This window comes from Myxocyprinus asiaticus, chromosome 47 (assembly GCF_019703515.2).
Source record: "Myxocyprinus asiaticus isolate MX2 ecotype Aquarium Trade chromosome 47, UBuf_Myxa_2, whole genome shotgun sequence".
NCBI lineage: Eukaryota > Metazoa > Chordata > Actinopteri > Cypriniformes > Catostomidae > Myxocyprinus > Myxocyprinus asiaticus.
This window is the reverse complement of record NC_059390.1, coordinates 16,531,086-16,555,722: the sequence shown is the minus strand read 5'-3', so window position 1 is coordinate 16,555,722 and position 24,637 is coordinate 16,531,086. Positions and strand designations below refer to the sequence as shown.

Sequence of the window (24,637 nt, the reverse complement as noted above, 5' to 3'; positions counted from 1 at the left end):
AGCCTCAGCATTGTAACCTCTGACTCGCAGCTTTAGTCATTCACACACTTGCTAAAATTGCAAAACCAAAGTATGACTCATCAAGGACTGAAACATCATGTATCTGGCATTTATATAAACACTTGTAAATCTTGAATTAATAATGTGCTTAAAAAACATACATGTGTAACGATGATTTTTGACATAGGTATATGTTTAATTCAACTGTATAATTCACTACTGTTGATGGAACCACAACACAAACACACTACCAGTCCAAAGTTTGGACACACTTGACTGAATTGATGTTTCTCATTATCTTAAAAACCTTTTGATTAAAAAAAAGCTTAAATACTTAGAATTAGTTTGGCAGACACATATAAATTGTGCCTACTGTATGAAACAAATTCTTTACAAAACCTTTTTTTATTTATGAATATATTTATTTTTAAGGGATAAGCCGGACCAGATAGTGTAGGAAAAACAGCCAACAAGTGGCCAGCATACATGAGAACTCCTTTAATAGTGTTTAAAATCTCAGGTGGCACATCATGAAGATGGTTGAGAGAATGAGAGAGTGTGCAGAATGTAATCTAGAGAAACGGTGACTACTTTGAAGAATCTAAAATAGAAGATCATTTTGATTTGTTAAAAACTTTTTGGTCACTACATAATTTCCATACATCCATTTGTGTTATTTGATACAGTAGTTTTGATGACTATAATTCTTAAGTGTGTAAAATAGTATAATAATAAATAATGATTAGATGTGTCCAAACTTTTGAATGGTATTATATGCACTTGTGTATTAGTAAAATGTGAGGGTATGAATATAATAATCAGTTCTAAATATTTCACTCTAAATTTAACTCCACATTTAAATATAAACAAATCCCATAAATACAGGAATTCACCTGTTATAATTTGGAAGAAATTCACCTGCAAATTACCATTGCGGGTAGAAAGCAATTATTTTATTTTGTGACGCAAATGCAATTCACACCACAAAATAACTAAGAACATACATTTAACAAGATCACAAGAAAGATCAGCATGTTGTTTCTAATACTTCCGTTACCCTATGATCAACCACATTATGCCGACTCACTGACAAAGACATCTCCTATCAAACATGTTTGCATCGGCTCCACCATTTATATTCCACTGTAGCGTGACTGGAAGTGTGTTGTGTCAGCAGTGTGGGAGGCCCAGGTTCGGATACCGCTTTGAAACCTGGAAGTAATCACGTTTGCATAATCAGAGACTCAATTGTATACGAGCGTAATTCTGAGGATGCATTTTTCCCCTCTAACATTACATTTTTACTCTACTTAGGTTTAGGTTTGGGTTGTGCTGGGGTATATTTATATAACATGCATTCCTCTTCACTGTATTAGTGCCTGTACAACTGAAAACAACTCGCTTCACAACTTGCGTTTGGCGCCCCTTCGTGGACATTTCACTGGAAAAAGAAGCTCACAAGTGCCCATATGCACAACAACACTTACCACTTTAGCTACTGGGCTGGTGTTTCAAATTACAGTATGCACAGACTGATTTTAGCTAAAGAAAAGTCAACCTACTGTTTCCGATTTCACTGTGAGATCAGTTTGGAATTGACAACAGGCCGGACACTTTTGAGACCATGCTATATGAAGTGCAAACAGAAAGTCCAATGGGAATGCAGTAGATATATAAGTCTAAGAAGTAGGGAATGAAATATATCACAGCACACACGGGGGTCAATTTATGACTGACATGTTACTCGGGTATCTGATGAAACAGTTCAGGGTAGAAGAAAACAAGAACAAACAGAAGCCAGTTTGACGTGTTTGTGTGGGTGATCCGTCATGCCCATCCACCAATTCCCAACCTCAATCCCTTCCACCATCCCTGGTGTTGTAATATTTCCATCCCCTTGCAGAGCTCTCAACTGGGGGTCAGGCAAAAGGTGTGCAGATGGAAAGAGAAGCACTGATTGGAGACATAGACTACACACATGCACAGCATAATGAACACCAAAGTGGTTAGTCCAACATGGAGCCAGGAAAAAGAGAGAGGGAAAGGGCATATTTCACAATGATTCAACTTACTCCTTGACATGAAATCTAAGTAGTAATATTTATGTGGCTTGGTGCATCAAAAGACCTTTTTATGTTGGATTGGCAAAGCCAATCAATGTTTTTTTTTTTTAAGCTTTTCATCTAGCAAACTTGGCACAGTCTTTCAGGTTGTTCTGACTCAGGTTGCTAGGACTTTTCTAACTGATCGGACTTACGGTTTATATGAAGCAGACATTCAAAGTGGCAAAAATTCTCATTGGCTGTGTCTCATTTCAAAAGCTGTATGCTCCGGAGGTTGCATTTGTCGGCTGCATAGGTCACAGAGGCTGTTTCATTTCAGAAGAGCAGGTAGGACATTCTGAATGTAGTCTTCAAATGAGACCTATCTCAGGAATTCATTCTGTTTCCGTTTGCCAAACGTCTCTTTTAAGCAAAGCTAATTCTAGTTGAGGACACTTGGTATACTGCTGTCTACAAAGGACGTGTCCTACCTTGCATCAGCCTTTGAAACAAGACACAGCAATAGACTTGCATTGATGGAGTGTTCAAAAGAAGAGTCTTAAACAGAATGTTCATGAATTCAAACTCCAACTGTCAAAAAATTAAAACACACACAAGGCCTTTAATCTATCACCTTATGCGCCAGAGAAACTAGCGCGCAGCCATCTTGAAAATTTTGTCTTGGAACATCCATTCTAGCGGTTCTATATAGATATCTGTGGTGTTGATGTCAAAGTGTAATTAGCTAGCGAAGTGGATTTACAAATTTACAGGTTTCTCACGTGAAAGTGTATGTTTTATTTTATATTCCATTTACAACTATTTTAATCACATTTAAGCCTCTAAAATATTTATGGTGACAAATTAATTTTAAAAAGTACAACTGTAATTTTCTCTGGAGGTGGAGAATCTCTCCCTTGAGGATTATATCCTTGCTACTTTGAACATCCATCACCCCTCGCTATATCCAATTACCACAGTTACTCCTCTCCCAGCTTTCTCTATGCCTTCCATGACTCCTTCCAAGCCTGCCACGGTCAACGAGCCAGCACCCGTAGCCTCGACCGTTCCAGAGCCAGTTCTCGCCAGGTTAATAGACCTGGACTTGCTCCCCGCCCTGGTTCCCACCCTGACTACCCTTCATCCTCCGCTGGTTCCAGCCAGATTAATGGACACTCTGGTTCCGTCCAGTACCCTGGCCCTTCCTCCTCTGCTGGCTCCACTCAAGACTACTCCTCCTCCTGGTCAGCCGGTTCCCCCCAAGTCACTAGTTCGATCATCGACCCCTGAGATTTCACTGGAAAGGGAATCCGTCAACCCTCCGACTCCGCCTTGGCCCTCTGAGCCCTGGACTCCGCCTTGGCCCTCTGATCCCTCATCAACACCTCAGCTCTACGTCCCCTTGTCTCCACCATGGGCCGTCAGCCTATCGGCGTCACCGGGGTCCCTCGTCCCTCCAGCTCCGCCTTGGTCCTTCTCAGCCCTGAAGCCGCCCCCCAGGCCCCCGGATTGTCCTCCCTGGATCCTCCTTCACCTTCTGCATCACCCTACCCTCACCCTACCCTCATCCGTCTTTGGGCACCAGGAGTCACCCTTTAATCCTCTTGTTTTGCCCATTCATTTGTCAGTCCTTGAAGTGTTACGTTGTGCTTAGTTTTGATATTAAGATTTAGTGTTTGTTCTACTCCAGCGATTGTGATTAAAGGATTTAAAGTTTTTGCTCCTGCGTCTCCTCTCTTCCTCTCCAAGAACCCAACGTTACAGGAGTGTGAAAAATGGATGGGGCTGAATAAAATTTAAAATGAATGGGAGAAATTGGAACGCTCAATGGATGTAGAAAGGAAGTCCTGCCTTACAGTAAAAGAGCCAGTCACCTTTTAGATACAGACATCGCCTGGCAATCAACTCGAGAACGCACATGAGCATTGGCTATAAAATTTTGTTTTTAGGCGCAATCTGAGGGAAAGAATTACAATTAAAGACACTAGTGTTGTCCGATTTTACTGCTGATATGAAATATGTTCTTTGATCGTAATCTTGACCAACCATTTTGGAGATTTCGGTCTTTTCCCCCATTCAAGTAGTTACTGTAGGTGCTGCACTTATATGTTGCTTGTTTACATAGAAAATACAAATACAAATATAGCTGCCTGGGAGCGTTCCAAAGATGTCCCCCGAGTGAACTGACTTGGTAAAAAATACTTTGCTATATACAACCTTTAAACGTATGTATATATATAAAAACTAACTTTCAGGCTTTGTCAACCCAACATCAAAGTTTTTCTTCGACCTATCTAGTTACTTTTCAAATCTTGCTGTTCCAGTAAAATTTTACAATTTTGACTTGACACCATGCCAGCTTCCATGATGAAAAACAAGTTAAAATACATTAAAGGGTATATTGTTTGAAACCAGTATAAAGTTTTTTTAAATAGATTTTCAATAAAAACTCTAAAATTGATATAAAAAAAAAAGTGTTAGCTGAATTAAACTATCTTCTAAAGGAAATAAAACCAGAACAATCCAATAAAATGTGCTTCAGAGAGTGGACTCTGGCATGAGGCACATAATGGTGGATCTTCGCCTGATATTAAAAACTTTTATGTGAGCCTGGAGTGTCCTAATCAGCAACTGGCATAAATGATGTGGTCCCAGCGATTACTGAAGTGAAAGATGCACCTTTTACCCACTGCAGGGTAGATATCGTGTAGTTTGTTTGTAATGCATTGATCCCATTCAGTTTGCCATTTGTTATGATATAAGAGATAATATTTCAGCAATCATGTTGTGTGTCCCATATTTAGATGCTTAATTTGGAATGCATCACTCTTTTGTGTCAGTTCCTTTCAATGTATCAGTCAAACAGGTTAGCAAAATGATCTGAATCGGTTTACGATTTAGTCTGAATGATTCGGACATCTCACTCATGCACTGAATCATTTTGTTCCGTGTGTGTTTGAGACACAGAATTAGTATCTTCCGGTCCATAATGAACACTGTTAGGAACACGAGGAACTGAGTTTTCACAGAACACAGCGGAAGAACCACAGCGCTTGTTAATATTACGATATAATGAGCTTTGCTCCTATATCAGCACAGTCGATAGAGGAACTACCAAACGCATTAAATGGAAACCCCGCTGGCAGCGTGATAAACGCATGGGGTTGATTAAAACTGCCTTTGTGTTTCCATCGACAGGTGGTGGGTGATGAGATGATAGAATGAGCGACTATTAGGACCAGCACTAAAAGAGGTAAGTTTCCATTAAGCACATGGCATGAATCAGAGAATGAAGGCTGGTAGCATGTAGAGAATCCTCAAGATACCACCTCTCTGTCTCCACATGCAAATGTGTGCAGATGCACGTGAGGAAGAGAGATGCAGGAATTAGTTACTGGGATTTGGAGAAGCATAATCTTTCATTATTCACTTCCTTCCCACTGTGATCAAGAGCGCAAGTGATTGGGCCAGCAGTGAGGGCTTCTTTAGTGCATATAAAGAGGAAACATTCTTATCAATAGGTTTTATTAAATATACAGGAGCCCTAAAATTGGTATTCGGACACTGAAGCCATATTTAAAACATTATCAATGTTTTAGTTGCATCTAAAGCATTAGATAACAAGATAATAAACCAAGTAGCTGTTCTCTAAGAAATATAAATTCTACAATGCAAAACAACAAATTTACAGCTCTAATAAAAATTATTATGGAACTTTCTGGTTGTCAAACTTACCCGAACACATCCATAGCTGTAGTTACTCTGCTAGGACACCTGTGAACTTGAGGGGAACTAACTTTAGAGGACAAGAATTACCATTATTTTGGGATCAGTTGGCACTCATCGAGTTTGTATCATTTGTTTGCAGATGCCACCTGGTTTTTCTATTTTATTATATAATTACATGACATTTGTACATTTTTAAGTGCCACTTAAGTGTCTAAATACTTCTTGGGGCCAATGTAAATGTAGAGTAAAAAAAAACCCTGAGTTATGATGAATAGCCAATCGAGAATTTTTTATGACCTTTGGCAACCTTTTAGCCACTCTCAGGCCAGAGTATTTTACTGAAGGGAAAAGGAGATTAATCAGCCTCAGACACTTTAATAAAGTATTTGTCATAAACATCATGTAAGTGCCATCACAGGGCTAATTTTCAAATGTTGTAGTGGAGGACACTGAAGGACATGTTCCATGGCAACCCTGTGACCTCACAATGATGAGTGGAGGGTGTAATATGGTTCAAGGTATGCTGGAGCATAATGTCAAATCCAGGGTTCCTATTTTTGAGAAAGGCAGTCCTTCCCTTTTTTTGTCCTTTTAATAACTATTTGAAATGTACTATTCAAAAATCTGCAATGCTCTGCCAATTCTACATCTCATAATATAAGCTCATGGATTGCAAAATATCACATTTGCATTTTCCATTACATTTAAATAAAGCTGTTTCCATCTGTAATAATTCAGCTTATGTATTCTGATGAGTCATAATTCATAATATGTGCAATCATTTACTGTTCATAGCCTTAGTCAGATCCAACCACCATAGTAGGAAAATGATCTTTGATGCAATTAACCTTGATCTGTTACAGACAACATCAACATGAACACAAATGCACACAGGCATACACACTCACACCTACACAAGTCCTTGTACTGTGTGTTAATAGGCCAACTTGCCTTTGGAGCGTCAGTTGCCATAGTCTCCAGCTCTGCTGACGAGCGTGGATTACTCCCTCTCGCTTAAACAGAGTCTGTCACAGTGTTCTGGAAGAGATGAAATTTCGGTAAAACACTAAACATTAAGAATGTCAATATTATCACATCGCAACCCAGATATTGATATAAAATTGTATCATCAGGTCCCTTCAAATTCCCAGCTCTAACAATTACTAACACCTAAAATTCAAATGTACACAGACATGCACAAATTCACTGCTGTATCCTGCATCACACACGTAGTGGAGTAGATCCAACTTTCAGATTTTGGCCAGAGAGATTCCCAAGGGTGGTCTGTTTCCAGGGTCAATTATTTGCCTGTTTCTCATCAGCTACTTTTTTGCCCAATGTTTTCAACACAGCTGGGCAAAGAGTTCAGTTCACACAGAATCCATCAAACACAACTCACATTTTTTTTTTAAAAAAGGGTCAGAGATTCAAAGTGGCAGTAGGACCTCTATGTTAAAAATCTAATCTCTTCAGAACATACTTTACAGTGGGGTCTGAAAGTCTGAGAGCACTTGTGAAAATGCTAATCCTTCAAATGTAATACACATTTTTACAAATGATATTATCAGCATAACACTATACACATCACATAATGCCACCAAGTTTACAGTGAAACCCTGCGAAGCAGGTTTCTCTGATGGCCAGTGTGCCCATCTACGGTCATACAGGAAGCAACTACGGGTCTTCATTCTATTATAGGGTACAAAACTGGGCCTGAAACACCTAAAAATGACATTTTCAATGTATGGTCAGTGAAAGGAGGTCCTTAAGGCTCAGTCACATTTAACTTTGCACTGCGAAACTCCACAGGCGAAAAAAGTATTGGTAGATGTTTAAAGTGTGTGACACCTGCAAAAACTATGTGCCAAGCAGCCTTGTTTTTTATGCTGCAATTTTTACACTGGGAGAGTTGAGAATAAATAAACTCACCACTAAATGTATTAAATCGTCCATTTTGATTATTCAGTGTAGTTATGTATGAAGCAACCCAAGGGTCACTGCCAAACCAAGCAACTTCTTATAGTCAACGAATTTGTGTGTTAAAGTTTAACCAACAAGAACCACACATGAAATTTGTGTAGGAAAATTTTCGTCCATCAGGCAAAATTTCTGATTGTGCACATTCCCATTGAGATTACTGTATTTTGCCCATGAAATTTGCCACTACGGGTCTTCATTCTACCCTGCACTTTTAAGATCAAATAATTTGGTCCATGATTTTATTTGGGGGGAGGCTGGGGGATCATTCCAAATTCCAACAGAAAAGTCACTGTTGTAATATAGCTCAAAACTAACAGCAATATAGTATTCACACCAAGCATCATGCAAAGCATTCATAGACACTCTACTTAGTTTAATTGTTGGTTGATTTCCCCCAAAAATGGATCTGTAACAGATCATTGCTGTATGTTTGAGCATCGCAACCAGCTCAACATACAGTATCAACATTGGCTCAACCAGTGGTGTGAGTTTGGGCAGGACTACCCGTTTGTTCGACTAATGTAACATTGGAGAGTGTTCTGGGAAACCTGTTTGAAAACAATTATTTTTGCGATTTCGTTTGATGATGCAAGTGGCAAAGAAATTACTCACTTTAATGAGTTTCATTCCTCTTTAAAAGATTCACAGTTGCTGAACACTAATATGCGAACTGGAAAAAGGGTAAAGAGATGTTTGTGTTCACTGTAGTACATGTGTCTGGAGAACTCATAAATTCCCAGTACTCTGCAGTAAACTGCAGTGCCTAGCTCAGATACGCCTCAAGGGTAGCCACACAGGGGACTGCGAGCGTTTCAGTACAACTACATTTGCACACACACTTCAATCTGTCCTCCCTCTTCAGCAACAAGAGTGCCCATAATGCATGATGACACCTGAGTCAAATATTACTCGGTCTCAGAAGTGCACATATACAAACACACAAGCTGAAATCAATGTGTCCTCCTCCAGTTCCTAAAGCAAAGGATCTCCATAATCCATCTATAATGCATGGGGCTCCACAGGCTCAGAGAAGGTGGCGGGACACTGAATCCTCCCCCTGGGCTTCTCCTACATTACAGGCACAGGGATTTCACTCTTGCCCTGGAAGCTAGAGCTCTATTCCTGGGGCTATTCGCCTGAAGATACAGCACTTTAAGTTATAATCAGTACTCTAAAAGTGGAGCAATACATTCCTGTTTTTGTTGAGACCTGCTGATAAGAGAAATAAAATAGCAGGCAATTTGCATGGATAGGATACAAAACCTAAATGTGTTAAACTGACCATTTTGATTATTCAGTGTAGCTATGTATGAAGTACTGCCCACCCAGGGGTCATTGCCAAACCAAGCAAGTTCTTATTAGTCAATGCTGCAAATTTGTGTGTTAAAGTTTAACAAACAAGAACCACACATGAAATTTGTGTAGGGAAATTTTTGTCCATCAGGAAAATTCCTGATTGTGCACATTCCCATTGAGATGACTGTATTTTGCCCGCGGAATTTCGCAGTGCACAGGTAAATGTGACTGCGCCTTTAAACTTCAGAGAATGGTGGTTGTCAACCTCAGGAGGTCAAACTAAATATTATATGAGCCATTTCTTTTTCTACCGATTTTATCTTGTATTGATTTTATAACATTTGCAAAGTTGCAACCCTGTTACCAAAATTTGTGACATGCCTAAATGTACTTTAAAAGCCTGATTTTTTCTGCACTTGTTGCAAAAGGGAACAAGTTCCAGTGAAGATCAATAAGAAACTAGTGAGGATAAAGATCGCAATATATCACAATTTTGAATCACAATAAAAAATTTCAATACTATATCACAACACAGATATCGATATACAGTAATATCAAAACGTGTAAACGTGTAAAATGTGGTAAAAGCTACAGGCAAACTGTGGGACAGCTAAGTATTATTTTGTTTGATTATTAATAGAAATATGTTTTTGATAATTAAAATTAAAATGTTATTTTTTTTCTATCAATTCAATATTATTCAAAATTATGACATTGTTGTATGATTTTAATTGATGGATACAGTCGGGAAGGTTAAGAACTTGGCAGAGGCCAAAATCCACATTTTAAGGGGTGGATACAGACATTTGATGTTTTTAAAGCTACTTTTCATTCTGCGGTAGGTTAATTTTTTTGTTAGATAGTAGTTTGTCTTACTTGTCGAACATATCTAGTGTTTCTCACTGCAAAATATATGGGATTTGTACCTCTAATCTTTTTTTAAAAAAAGTAATGGGACACCAAAGTTTACCCTGTTTGTGTAAAGTGCCAGCTCCAAATGGTCATAAAAATGAGAAAAAGTAATAGTAGCAAATGAGACAGTTGGATGTTGTTTTATTAAAAGACTATTTACAGAAAAGAGAAGCTGTATTCAAAGGGGTCGAGTTATTCTGTGCCATCCCTCTTTATGTTCCCATAAAGCACGTCTAACAGCTTCTGTGTCACTGATATCTGTAAGGTGTACAAACACACACACACCCATAGTTCTTTTGCTTGTTTGCAAAGGTTCTCTGTCAGAAAATGAAGACTGTTTTAAGCATATATTGTACTATGTGTATTATGCATAGCAATGGGCCGAAGGCATTGCATAAATTAATTATAAATTCAAAATCAGGCACGACAGGAGCCTTGCCATTGACAGAATCCATTTTAGGTACATCGAAATTATTTTGGAATCTGAGAGGTATGATATATTACTTAAGAGAGGTTAGGGGCTGACCGTAGATGGGCACACTGGCCATCAGAGAAACCTGCTTCGCAGGGTCTCACTGTAAACTTGGTGGCATTATGTGACATGTATAGTGTTATGCTGATAATATCCACTAATTAAAGGTTGGCTCATTATTAGAGTAACATAATAAAATAGAATGTAATAAACTTAGATTTAAACAAATTATTAGAATTTTTATTTAATAACTAGGTCACCTGGTTCTCTCCAAATATGAAGTAAAACAAGCATGAAATGAATGTTTAAAGACCTGAATATTTATGTATTTTTCCTCTGGGAATCAATCAGTTACCATCCATTAACCTGGAAATAAAAGCTCTCTCTCTCTTACTCAAAAAAAAAAAAAAAAAAAATGATGTTTTTTCTCTTTTACGTAAAAGCTTCTCTCGTCTGACTTGGGTCAAGTGACAGTTTGTTTGTCATGTATGATGAATGGGTGGGTGGACCCCAATGTGAAAGGCAAAACACAGTGTGAGACAAAGAAGGAAAACACACAAGCCATGAAAACAGGTGACTGGCCTTATGTGCCTCATCTGGCATGAATCTCCACCTATAGTTTATCTTATAGTAACAAACCCTCAATATAATAAATACATCTCTGGCGAACTCTCACCTGCAGGTGTTAAGGGCGCAGCGTCCCGTGGCACGGTTAGCTAATCACGCTTTGAAAATCACGTTGTGGGAGCACATCAGACTCATAGGATGAATTATTAACAGTGGCCCCAGGAAGTCACGCTGGCTTTTCATTAACAGCAGTGCATGTGGCAGGAGTCTGAGTGAGCAGAATGACCTGACCCCCCTTTGGCCCAGTCACATGCTTTTGAAATTGAAGGCAATGTGCTGTGTCCCACAAAATTGAAATTTCATGTCTTTTCTTCCCCTGTGTGTTTCAACAAGAGATGCAAAATATAATAGAGGCCATATCGGTAATGGCCAATATTAGCAATAATTTTAGCCCGTTTTTATTTTTTTTTCTCTGCCAAGTTACAAAGTGTTAAAAAGCACTACACATTAAAGTGTATAAGATGATTTGATGCCTGATTTTCACATGAAGGATGAGGACCTTTAGGCCTCATTCACATTAATCTGTTTGAAACCTCAGTTTTAGTTTCCTAACATCATTGTTTTCCATAGTATGCGGTTATGGAGAGTCTCAGTTTTCGGTGGCATAAACTTAGCAAACTGATGCATCTTCAAACGAAAATGGATTAGTGTGGACTAGATCGGTTCAACCGATCTTATCGGTTTTACCGATTTATCGGTGCTGATAATTGCTTTTTTGAACTATTGGTTATTGGCAAAATCTATGCCGATAGTTGCCGATTGTTTTCTTTCCTACTGTGTTCCTCTATGGCCGGTGCTGGAGGATTCAACAGTCATTCTACAGTGGTCTAAACTGAAGCAAGGGCATGAGAAGAAAAATGCAACAATATGGAAACATGCCCTGTCAGCACATACATTGTGGCTCCAACTTCTTATCTTGTGAAAAATAATAAAAAAGAACTCATCTGCCAAAATATATACATACAAAATCCTAAATCTGATGAATATTTAGGCTATAAAAAAGCCTAACTTTGGTAATTTGGTAAATACTTACATATAGAGCATTGTAACGGAGCCAATTTTCTAGATGTATGATTAATTATAAAGGTTCATTACAATAACAGTAAACATTTTCAAGTGCAATTAGAATGACAACAAAATGAGTACATATTTTAATTTTCAGTTTAGTTTGAATAGTTTGAATTGTAGAATGAAAGCAAATGACTCCAGATCTTTCTTAAACATCATAGCTTTCGTCTAGTTCCTCCAGATGGTCATAGAGCATTGCTGAGCTCTACAAACGATCATAAGCACAAACACACAGGCGTCCACTCCACTCCACTCACCCACTCCCAGTCTGTGAAGCAGGGCTGTATAATCAGGCCTCTCTTCCAACACACTCAGCAGGTTGGTGGGCTCCATTCTGTCCAGCTCCACCCTCCAATACACATCTTATGGTTAAAGCTCACATAGACCAAGCAGGGGCTAGAGGGAAATAAAGCACACTGTAGAGCACATATTATATTAAAGGTTATGTCAAAAAAGTATTAAAAAGTTAACATAAACATAGAATATTAAAGGCTATATCAAAAAAGCATTAAAAAGAAAAATATAAACATAAAATGTAATTTCTTAATAGACACTCTTGGTATAATTTGCATGATTCATCCATACATGGTCTTTATAATCTTTCAGCAACATATAACAACTTGCTCTACCTCTGAAACAACAAGGCTGTGTGGGTGGAAAATAATGTTACAGAAATGTTAAATAACCAGTTGCTATTTAGGCATTTTTTTATGCTACTGCAGACTTTTGGAAATCTTGCCAAGTTAACGTAGTCATTTAAAGACTGTAAATGTTAATGTAATAAACGTTACAGCAAAAATAACAAATAATGTCAAAGATTTGGTCAAACGGATAGTTCTGGTCCTGGATGCTGATTAGTCAAATACAGCGTTCCATCTGTGCTAAAATACACAATATAGTAACAGCTATGGCGCAAAACATATAGCAACTGTATATATCACTACACAGCACTCACAGAATAACATTGTCATAGTTTACATGTCAGGGACTACAGTATATCTCCCAGCGTAAGGAATAAAACATAAAATAAAATAATACATGTAATAACATTTCATAAAATAAATAAAACAGACTTTAAATAAAATAAACCTTAATTAAATATATATATATATATATATATATATATATATATTATCAAAAAAGGAAATCTATGCAAAGGCTGTGTTTATTGTAATTGATAAGAATAAAAACATGGATCAACACTTCTCAAGTTGGCATGTATGAATGCTTTTTAAATCAAAATACACCTTTGTTGTTTTGTTTAGGTTTAGAACTTGTAGATCAGGATTTCAATGGTGCTGCAGGGATGAGTCTGTGTAACATTTCACAGGATGTTTGAAGTTTTTTGTCCGAGAATATGTTTTTCTCCAGAGAGAGAGACATGCGTGAAAGCGCGGCACCTCTCCATGACATTCCCATCTCACAGTGACTGGGGCTGAATTATAATGAGCTCACGCTGCCTTCACATTCGCTCTTTGCGTTTTCACGAGATGAATAAGAAGGCACAGGTGTGTGAGCAGATAAACATTATATGTACTATGTGAGGCATTGTAGCCCATGAGTCAGTGCTTTTCAATGTCAACATGAATGCAAGTCCTCATGTTTTTGTTTGGAACAGCTCTTTCATTAATGAAATCCTCTTAATGCAACAATTTTAGTCCTTTCAGTCCTTTGACAAGGTGCACAGAGAGAAAGAGAGAGATAGAGAGTGTGTGTGTGTGTGTGAGAGAGAGACAGAGAGAGAGAGAGAGAGAGAGAGAGAGAGAGAGAGAGAGAAGAAAAAAGAAAAAGGGGAGATTAAAGGAGAAGGTAGAAGTGAGAGAGCTGAAGCAGTGATATTTCTTATATTGCAGGTTCTTCACAAATCCCCCCCACACACCTTTTCTGTCTACCTTGCATACACACATACATACATATTGAAGTTTGGACTAGGGGTCCGAAATTAAGCAGGGCTTCAGACAAAAATACCGCCAAAAATTCCCCCAAAATTCAAAATGTAAGGGCAAAAAATACCATTGTAATGAATTCTTGTGTATTTTATTAGTGACATCTGATAACCTTAGGATTCTATTATTGTCCTAGTTGTACATATTATAGCATAAAATATAAGTTCATGTTGATTTAACTTTTAGGGTAAGAGGTAACAAATTCTCAATCTTGAATTTGTATACAGTACATTAATTGATTGATGTATTTGACATAAATGGATAAGACAGTTTATATTTTAAATTAGAAAAAAAAAAAAGCCTTCATAAAGGTACAAAAACACCCCTAAAAATCTAATCCAGGGGGTATGTATTGCCCCTTAATGTAAAACTTAATTTCTGACACTGTTTGGAACACACATACAAATATGGTAACTTCAATGCACATCAGGTACTGTACTTTGGGAATAAAAACCTTGTTAATTCTGATAGTATTGTGGGGTCAATAAAGAAACGACTGATGTTAAAGCATGTCAAAAGATTGAGGATTCCCATTAGACATCACATTCATCAGACTTACAGTAACATCCACCTTCTGGAGAGCAAAGAGCTAGTGATCCACCTGTACAGACCACAAGAGCTTCTCAGAGCTGTCCATAAGTTTCAGGGTTCCTTGAAGAAAGCCATTCAATGAAAAACAACAACAGATAACCAATCAATAACATTTATGAATGGCTGAAGTCTAAACAACTGTCAATGGCTTGTTTTTCACCCCACAAAAAAAATAAATAAATAAATAAATAAAAAAAAAACCTCTACCTCTGACACAATTAAACAAAGCATGTGCTTTTAAAGTAAAGAGCAAAAAGGCAATCTTCATACACAACTGAGCCCAGAGTGACCAAAGAACCTTGTGGGAACACATAATTGCATTTGGCTTGTCACACTAGGCAAATAACCTCAACATCATATAATCTCTGAGATGTGGCGGTCTTCATAGTGATGGACTACCACCAAAATCCATTTAAAGAGAGAGTTCAAACAAAAATAAAAATCCTGTCATCATTTACTGGCCCTTAAGTCATTCCAAACCTGCATTACTTTCTTCTGTTGAACACAAAATGAGAAAAAGCAGAATGTTCAGTCTCAATCACCATTCACTTCCATTGTTAGGAAAAAGGATGCGGTGAAAGTGAATGGTGACTGAGGCTCACATTCTGCCAAACATCTCCTTTTTGGTTCCACAGAACAAAGAAAGTAATACGGGTTTGGAACAAAATGAGGGTGAGTAATAATGACAGAATTTTCATATTTGGGTGAACAATCCCTTTAAGGCAAGTTCTCTGTAGGATTTTTTACTATATAGGTGATTGACTCTGAAGTAAAGTTTCTATCTACTTAAATGGAGAAAGACCGAAATCCCCAAAACTGTTTGTTAAGATTACACTTAAATAACATATTTCAAATCAGAAATTAAATATGACAACAACTGCGTCATAAATTTAGCTTCTTTAATTTAAATTATGCACCATTTAAAAAAAAATAAATAAATAAATAAAAAATAAAAAATGCAGGCTGGTGCAGGTAAAGCGCATGCGCATTCTACAGTAAACAAACTATCAGAAAGGCGATTGGCTCTTTTAACTGTAAGGCGGGACTTCTATCTATACAGCTGCCTTATTGAGCATTACTATTTCTTATATTTGTTTTTCTACGAGTGGTCATCTCATACCGTCAAGAGTGCAAAGAGCAAACAGGCCACCTTTAGAGTCATTTTCCTTTGAACCTACAGAGAAGAGAAACAGAGGATAAATGCTTCGTAAGCCACATTCTATACTCTACCCACAAGTTACATCGTTTGTAAGCATTGCATACTGCATGCACTATATGCAATCCATGTGACATGGTATCTCAATACCTCTGCTAATGCTGCCAATCAAATGAGTGGACACGTTCTTGTTATGGATGCGGTTGTAAAATGAGGTATGGCATCTCTGGAGTGACCTTCCCTTTTAACATAAACACATATTATATGGAGATACATTATGTCGGACCATACACAAGCTGAGTTATTCCCAATTTATTAAGTAGTGGTGCAGTCCATTTCTCATTGTGATTCTCTCATCTGTGAGGAGAGGCTGTGCTTTCATCCCCAGGACAGGTCCCGCAGCGCCGTCTTGTGTCCAACCGCAGCCGGGTTGGGACACCATGAGCTCAGGCAGACCTTCAGGACTTGGGTTAACCGAAAGACCTGAGGAAACCAGAGAAAGGCTGTATATTGTTCATTTATTATAATGACCTTACAGCTATATAGCAATAAAGGAATAGTTCACCCCAAAATAAAAAATGTCTCATCATTTACTCATGCCATCCCATATGTGTTATTACTTTCTTTCTTCTCTCTTCTTCAAAAAAATCTTCATTTGTGTTCTGCAGAAGAAAGAAATGCATACACATCTGAGATGGCATGAGGAAATGAGATATTTGTTTCATTTTGGGGTAAACTATCTATTTTAGATGATCACAAGAAAAAGTATCTGCTTTTTGTTCCATTCTGCCATATTAAAAGAAATGTTCTATTGCTCAATAGTTGTTCTGTTAAAGCTCAGGGGAATTAATGGAGTTTTCAGATGTTTCTCCCTAACAAATATAAAAATAGAAACAAATGAAACAAATGTTAGCATACAGTAAGGGTATAGAGCTATTAAATTAATGTGGATCACACGGCTCAGATAATTTAGCTGGAAAAACTTGATGAGGAATGTTTAAACTCATATTGAAATCTCTTACTTTTGATCGCAGACTATGGCATCTTGGTAAATCTGAGCACACTTTGTGACATCTTTGAGATCTTAATAGGGTCTTTTTCTCAGGATAAAAATCGGAGAAGCAGGACACATACTGCGAGTTAAATTCTTCATTTGCGCTCAGTTTAATCCCATTGCTCTCTAGGAGAACTGACATATTAAAGAGATCTCATTTATGATTTTTCTTTCCTATGAGATGTCATCCACTTCCTAACAACCTGTGGGCCACAGTAAGATTTCTCTCTCACATTTTAGAGCATGAGTGGAGACGTGTTTCATTTCTGAGTCTACAGATAAATACCACAGGAAACAAAAGATGTGCCTTGTTCAGTACCTGGCCTTCTAGAAGCCATTTCATCAGTAAGACCAGCTGACCACTGCTCATGTCTGGAGCATCGGAGGGTTCCTCCCAAAGGAACGCCCGCACCACACGGTCTGTGTAGCCAACAACAAGCTCACAAAGTCCATCCCCATCTTAAACACAGACACTTCAATATCCACATGATTCGACCTCACAAGTGTCTGCAATCTTTGAGTATCCTCGCCGATATCACTGATGAGCATGACTGGTGTTGGCAGGGATGTGCCATGGGTGAAACTGGGCTTCTGCTTGTCACCAACAGAACCGTCCTGCTGGCTTGAGGAGTCTAACTTGGCTGCAGCAGCACTGATGATGAACAGGTGAAACCAACCCTCCACACCCACAGCCACAACAAAGTTCTGCCAGCATGCAAGTGCAGATTGAAATTCAAACATACAAAAGAGAAATTTGAGGGATTTATATAACTATGATGTTTGACTTTCCATGCTTTAATTAAAAAAGGTAAGGGTACAGTGCGGTAAATGTCCAAACACAATGGTAACATATTGGTTTTTGGACATGTACCAAGATAGTCCCATGGTATTTTTTTATTTATCTTAGAATGCCATTGTAAATCCCATGGTACTGGTATGATAATCATTCAGTACCATTGTACATATCATATTACCATGGTATTACCATCTGAAACCATCACTGTGCCATGCAACCTTGAAATCCCTTTCTGAGAGACATACCCTGCCTTTATTGCATACATCCCCTACTCCCATGCACATGAACTGGGAATAAAACAGTCATCACTTTATTTTGCATTGTAATATTAAAAGAATATGCACATTACGTCAGAATGTGCATTCATTCATTAACATTTGCAAGGTCATGTTGCTCACCATGCCCACACTTGTTCAACTGATCCAGAGCTTACAGTTATCATTTTTATTGATGTACAGCTGTCTACCCATAGCTGGTGTATTTATAATGATTATTCGAGTTATTAGATCTCACATTTGTCTAATACACAAATGCACAACTTACAGAGTCATTATCTGCATCACCAAGACAGATGACATGAGAGAAGAGTGTTCCTGTAAAGTCTAAACTCACTCTCTGGAAGTAACTTACAGAACGCATGTCTTTTAAAACATAACCACTACACTATACTGATTAAGTCTGTTCAGTTACACCCACAAAGCAGTGGACACTGGTTAAAATATCTCATATTTCAACACGGTCAGTCCAGTACAAACAATTGCACATGATCTACTGAAATAGCTTTTTTTTTTTTCTTTTTTTTTTTTTAATACTAGCCCCAATTAGCTTCTTTAAAATACAGGCAATCAGTATTATACATTATACAAATATAAATTGTTATTAACTAATAATTCTGACCAGTTATGTTTTTGTTTTTTAATTATCACTAGGCATTCACTTGCTTCACAAAATCTTCAAAACACCACCTCTTGCAAAATTATATTTTATTAGATCTAATTGTACTGATTCTGAAATGTTCTTACACTATTAAATTAGATCCGATATTAATTTAGGGACATATTTGTTTAGAACTAGTTTAAAAACTATTGCATGTTTAACAAATTCAGTCATTATGTGAACAGACTTGGCTAATTAAGCGATCCTTCAAGTTTCATCATGAATCCTTCTAATGCAAAGACTATGGATGATTTTGAGTGTGAGGTAAAACACTTGAGGGACTCATCATATGCTATTAAAAGCCATCATTGCCTATTTAGCCTGATACAAAAGACTGCATACACAAACATTGCATAATAGAACTGAACAACACAAGCATGAGTCAGATTTGTTCCAAATGTTCTCTAAATTTCTCTGCAACAAACTAACCCCAAAGCCAAATTAAACAAAACATACATGATCTGTATGTCTGCATGTAACGTGATGTAAACAGTAAAGCAGCAAAACATCCCTAAAGCAATCATAAAGGTTGATTCTGTAAGCACTTTGCAATCAAAGCAGTAAAAAAAAGTATGTTTTTCTTTTACAAAAAATAAATATCTAATTAAACGTGGGAAAATAATGGGCTACAACAAGTGACACTGATTTATGACATATAACAATGATTGGTTTTGCCCCATGTTTGACTATATAAAACTGAAAGAATGTAAGGAGAGACTGTTTTTTAAGTGTTTGTGAATAAAAATAAATTGACCAAAAATACACCAGTTCTGGAAAAATACATTCACTTAAGCACATTCTAAAAACAGAAAAAAAAACGTTAAAGATTTTTGAAATATCAGAATGAGACAACCACCTCCCTAACAGAATTATTTAAAACTTTATGGAATTTTGTGGAAACAGAAACCCTACAGTATTATGATGAAATTAAAATAAAGTTAATGCCAACAGCTGTAACTAGTCTTCAGCAGTTACAATTGCCGTTACAAGTTCTTAACCACCACATTTTCAGCCGGACACATTTTATGTATGGACATTTTTAATTGAAATTTTTTTTTAAATTAACAAAATGAGGGCTAAAATGGTCCCTAGCAACATAAATCACCTAATTAAGTTAAGTAAAGAATAACTGATGACGGACTGTTGAATTACTGAAAAATAATGCACACCCTAGGTGGTAATGCGCTCACGACGCGCAGTGTCGGGTGTGCATTATTTTTCAATAATTCAATGGGCTGAAGTCAATTATTCCGCTTATCCCACAGTTACCACACCTTAAGACATCGTTCAGGGTTTTATCTCAATACTTTTTCTGGTTTTCGTCCCTAAAACACTCTTATGAGAGGAACTTTCTTTCGCCAGTGATTCAGTGTCTTGCTTAAATACAGTCAGCCAGTGTCTTGCTTCAAATACAGTCACTTTACAACTAGAAACGTAAGATAGCAAGGTTTGCGCTGCTTTACTGGAGCACTTACTGGAGTAACGAGTTAGTGCGTTTGTGTGTGAGAGAGTTTGTGTGCGAGTTTGTATTTGAGGGACCGAAAGAGAGAAGCTCAGAAACTGTGAGAGATCGCTTCTGGGATTACCTTTTTTGTTGCAGCTCTCGTCATTTTCATTCATTCCTTATTTATTTCAGACACATATGTCCATATCAATAAAAAAAACACAAACAAAAACAACACGTAGATAACAACATAAAAATGTAATCATTACAGTTCACAGTGATTAAAACACACAGGCTTTTGTTCCAATTTTTCCAAAAACAAGAGGAATACCTTGTGTCACTTAATGTGGGGTCAGTTAAGTAACATCGCTTCAAAATCTCCAAGATGCATGTTTAAGCACTTCTCAGCAGCAGCGAGTGTCGCCATATTTCCGATGTAAACCTTAACAACTGTTTTCAACCCCACTGAGATGCAGGTGTGCGCTGACATGATGGCTTTTGATCACGTGTGGAATTACCGGTGTTTAAAGTGACTCTTGTCAGGAATAACATCGCTTCAAATTGCCAAGATGTAAGTTTAAGTTTACTTGTCAGCAGCAGCGAGTGTCATCATTTTTGTACAGCTTTTCCATTGGCTAAACAATTATTTACAATCCCAGTGAGTCCCAGGGGTGCACTGACTTTGCTCCCGTGAGAGTTTGTAGGAGTGAAACTGTGCTTTTCACTATAGCTACTGTATGTGAGGCTGATTAGGGCAAAATACATTGAAACAAAAAAAGTTTAACAAAGTTATTTCGGATAATAGGAACTGTTGTATTGTTAAAGTTGTGGGGGGTGCGGCTCTTTTTGTTGGTCATGACACGAATCTCAATGTGCGTGTGCATGCGCGTGCGTATGTAAGCATGTGTAAGTGCGGGGGAGATGAGGGAGCACGAGGGCTCTTTTTAACAGAAATTGAAATAAATGTAGGATATTATAGACGTAGTTTGACGTTCTTAACCAATTTACTTTAACCAATGTCTTAGCTTATATGGTTATTTTGCTGTGGTATGTACGGTGTGTGTGTGTGTGTGTGTGTGTGTGTGTGTGTGTTTGTGAGACGAGAGAGAAAGGGAGGGAGTAAGAGAGGGGAGCCCAAGGAAGCTTTTCAATCAAAATGTAAATAAATGTAGGATATTATAGACATTGTTTGTCATTCTTATCCGATATACTTAACCAGTGTCTTTATTTTAATTGGTTATTTTGTTGTGGTAGCCTCTAGGGCTCTTTGAAATAACTGAAATAATTTGGTGAAGTGATATGGAACCGTTATGCAGTCAAGACCTGGAACTACTTCATAGCCGTGCGTTAACTTGAAAAATAATTGCACACCTTAGAACGTCTGTCAAACAATCAGAATCAAGCATTCAACAGAACCCTGGTATAAACATAATTAACATAACAAAAACAACAAACAAACACAACAAATGTTCAGAACATAATCACTGTATGAGCTTTCGTCTCATACTAACACGAGTCCATAAATTTCTGGCACCTCTGGCTATGGTTGTCCTTGATGGGAAACGGAGGCTTTTGAAGGGCTCGGTCATACACGTCAACATTCCAGGCTGGGAGCTTTGCAAGTGCTCATGGGAAATGTAGTTGATCCTTCTTAACTGTTTGCTATAATAACTTCGGAGATGGTGTAACTCCTCCACAGCAGCTGCAGATATAATGGAGATTTCTGAAGGTGTGCTCACCAGATTTGGTTTTGGCTGCTCAGCATTAGCCGTGCAATTTGATTGCTGAGTTAGTGGTTTTTGCCTACTTTTCATTGAGGTGGATTGTTGTTTAGGAGTGTTTTGAAGACCTTTGCTAGTTTCTTCTTCTTCAGTCACCCTGTTCTGTTCTATTACATTGACCACAACATCAACATCAAATACTGAGGTTTGCTTTACATACTCACTCACTTCTGAAGCAAGATTGTCTATCTGGCTCGGAACAAGGCTCTCCTCCATGTTTTGGTGGTTCTTGTGGATTTTAGTTTTATGTCTCTCAATGGCAGTGGTGGCAACCTCAGTCAAGGCCGTCTCTACTTCCTCTAGAGACTCACCTTCTAAATGAACATCCTGAGGAAAGACAAGGGAACATTAGAGATCTTTTCCTTTATAAAATATCTTTGAGAGGAAAATAGAGCAATGAGGGTAAAGTGGGGTTAGTGGCCCATGCAAAGCATTAAGGTTGATTAGCTCCACAATGATAATGTCTAAAACTATGTTTTGCGATAACCAAAACATCACTTGTGGGCAAAAATGTTGAATGAGATTAGGCAAATTTCACAGACAAGAGTAATACATGAGGTATTATGTAAATTCTAGGGTGCAATAAATATCATGATTTTTGTTGAACATGAGCACAAGCAAGCAAAAAACAAAAAGATAAATGGTAGATGTAATCCCTCCTTAAACCTTCAAATGTTTCTTAAGATAATGTCTTCATGCTGTTGTTTTGTGAATATGGAGTAAATTAACTGTACTTTTGGTCGCGTTTCCTTACGGACTATGGAAGGGCATCTTTCTTGGCCACATATTTTTTGTCGTCACTGTCAGCACGTCTTTTGCCAAGTACTTTGGTACTACTTTTCTCCCCAGCACTTTCTGACAATCTCTTTACCTGTGGGGCGGCACAAGAGCTCTTTACCTGTGGGGTTCTTAAAAGTCATTTGGCTGAGTGGATGGATACTATAAACTGTAGGAATACAAAAGATATAAGGTGTTACAGCATCGAAGAGGGATCATGTATCTGAATTCAGATGGATGGGGTGAAATGACACCAACAACATCAGAGGTTTCACTGCAAGGGCAATCCAACAAAGACATGATGGGGAAAGACTTGTATTACACTATGCATTTGTAGCTGATCCAACTCTACTGTGACAGGTACATATGAAGTCTTGGGACAGGGTTGTTTAGAGTACAATTAGAGGAATCCCTCATTTCTTTGCAAAGGCTTTTCATTTAAGGAGATAATTTTTGACAGCTAATGTGAACTTTTATTATTAGTCTACACTGAAATCAGTCTGCTTTTGAGGGATAAATCTTCCCTTTGTAATCTGATGCGATGAAAATTAGTAAAAACAAGATTTTTGTGGTAAATATATAAAAGAATACAAAATATTTAGGGAAGATTTAACAAGCAATTTTGATGTGAAGGTTAAAGTTGAGTGAAAATTACTTGTGAGAAACACTACATCTAAACACTGTTAATAAATTGAAATGATTTTTATATACAATAAATAAATAAAATAATTAATGAATGTGTTAGTTACTAGGAAAAAAATATTTTATATATTCGTTAATTGTAATGCACCCCTTAAAAACACTGATGACGTCTACCAGTAACAGAATAAGACTGGGAGAGGCATAATAAAACAGATCAACAGATCCAAAGAACAGAGACCAAAGGCCAGATTCAACTAATACAAACTGAAATATGACAATTAAATTAAGCAAAAAAATGCCTTTACATTTTCATATGGCCAAATCTAATAGGAGAAACCCCTAGATAAGGTTCCAGCAGTTTGGAAAGAATCTGGCCAATTGTCACCATTAAGAGGTTCAGGAAAGTACTGACAATCAAACCACCAAGAAAAAGTATTATATGGGTAAAGCTCAAGGGAAACATATGAGCAGATCACTTGTACGGCTGCTGATATTGTTGACTGCCTCACTGTGCTGTGTGATGGCACTCTCCTCTTCATCTTCATAGTGATGGAGTGACTGTCGTTCTTCAGGAGAGCAGCTTTACGCCCCAGCTTCAGGTAGAAATGGGTTGTGTAGGGAGTGAAGCTAAAGTCCTCACTTGTCAATTAAAGGAAAAGGAAGAGTTATCAAAGAGTCAAATTCATTAAAATGCAGAAGTAGTAGCTTATAAAATGAAATGATTATTTAACGATTACATAAGTCATCATCATAAGTGGGCAGACAGTAGTTTAGGGTTTAAATTATGTTTTTGTCCATTTTAAAGCAAAAGCACATTAAAACTGTTCCAGTTCTGCACAAGTGCCATCTGAATGTACCTCAAGTATCCATGCAACAAGAGGTGAATGATAATGGACTCCACCTCTAAGCGGGACAGGGATGTGATCTTTGTCATTTTGCGGTGCTTGGCAGGACCCTTCCCCATCCAAGCCTCGCAGACTTTCAGAGGGGTCAACTTTTCATCCATAGATCTGGCCAGCTCTACAATCTCAACAACCTCACGTGCATGCTTAGTGATGTCCATTGTGATGTAGTCTAAGATACAGGAAGATAACAACCTATCATATCATAAGGCCTAGTTATAGAGAGTTTTCCATTATCATGTGGCAAGAAAGGCATGTGAGAGAATCTCAGCTCACCGTTGCCATGCCGACACACATCACACATTTGGTTGCACTCATCATCATTCCAAACTTCATCAAAATGAATGGCCATCAAAGCACGCCGACATCTACAGTATAAGCACAAACAGCATTCCTACAACTAAAAGGCCACGTGGAGTTATGTTAAGGCAAAGGCAGAAACAACATAGCGTTCCACAGATCATACTCAGAAAAGGTTTTGAATCT

The 24,637-nt window shown here is 37.7% G+C and overlaps 1 protein-coding gene and 1 pseudogene across 5 annotated transcripts in view; both read right to left on the bottom strand.

Annotated features, from left to right (window-relative positions):
* Positions 1-14,574: 14,574 nt before the first annotated feature.
* Positions 14,575-18,308, bottom strand: LOC127436608 (KICSTOR complex protein ITFG2-like; annotated as a pseudogene).
* A 2,711-nt stretch (positions 18,309-21,019) lies between these two features.
* LOC127436867 (ATP-dependent DNA helicase Q1-like) overlaps positions 21,020-24,637 on the bottom strand; it is a 31,657-nt gene continuing 28,039 nt past the window's right edge. For 2 of the 5 annotated variants that reach the window (XM_051691328.1, XM_051691327.1), the window contains exons 13-16: positions 24,428-24,519; positions 24,107-24,323; positions 23,726-23,888; positions 21,020-22,157 (exon numbers count right to left, since the gene is read on the bottom strand). In XM_051691328.1, coding sequence (XP_051547288.1) covers positions 21,531-22,157; positions 23,726-23,888; positions 24,107-24,323; positions 24,428-24,519 — 1,099 coding nt within the window. In that variant the 3' untranslated portion in view covers positions 21,020-21,530. The remainder of the gene's footprint in view (positions 22,158-23,725; positions 23,889-24,106; positions 24,324-24,427; positions 24,520-24,637) is intronic. The other 3 variants (XM_051691330.1, XM_051691332.1, XM_051691329.1) reach the window with 3 other exon arrangements.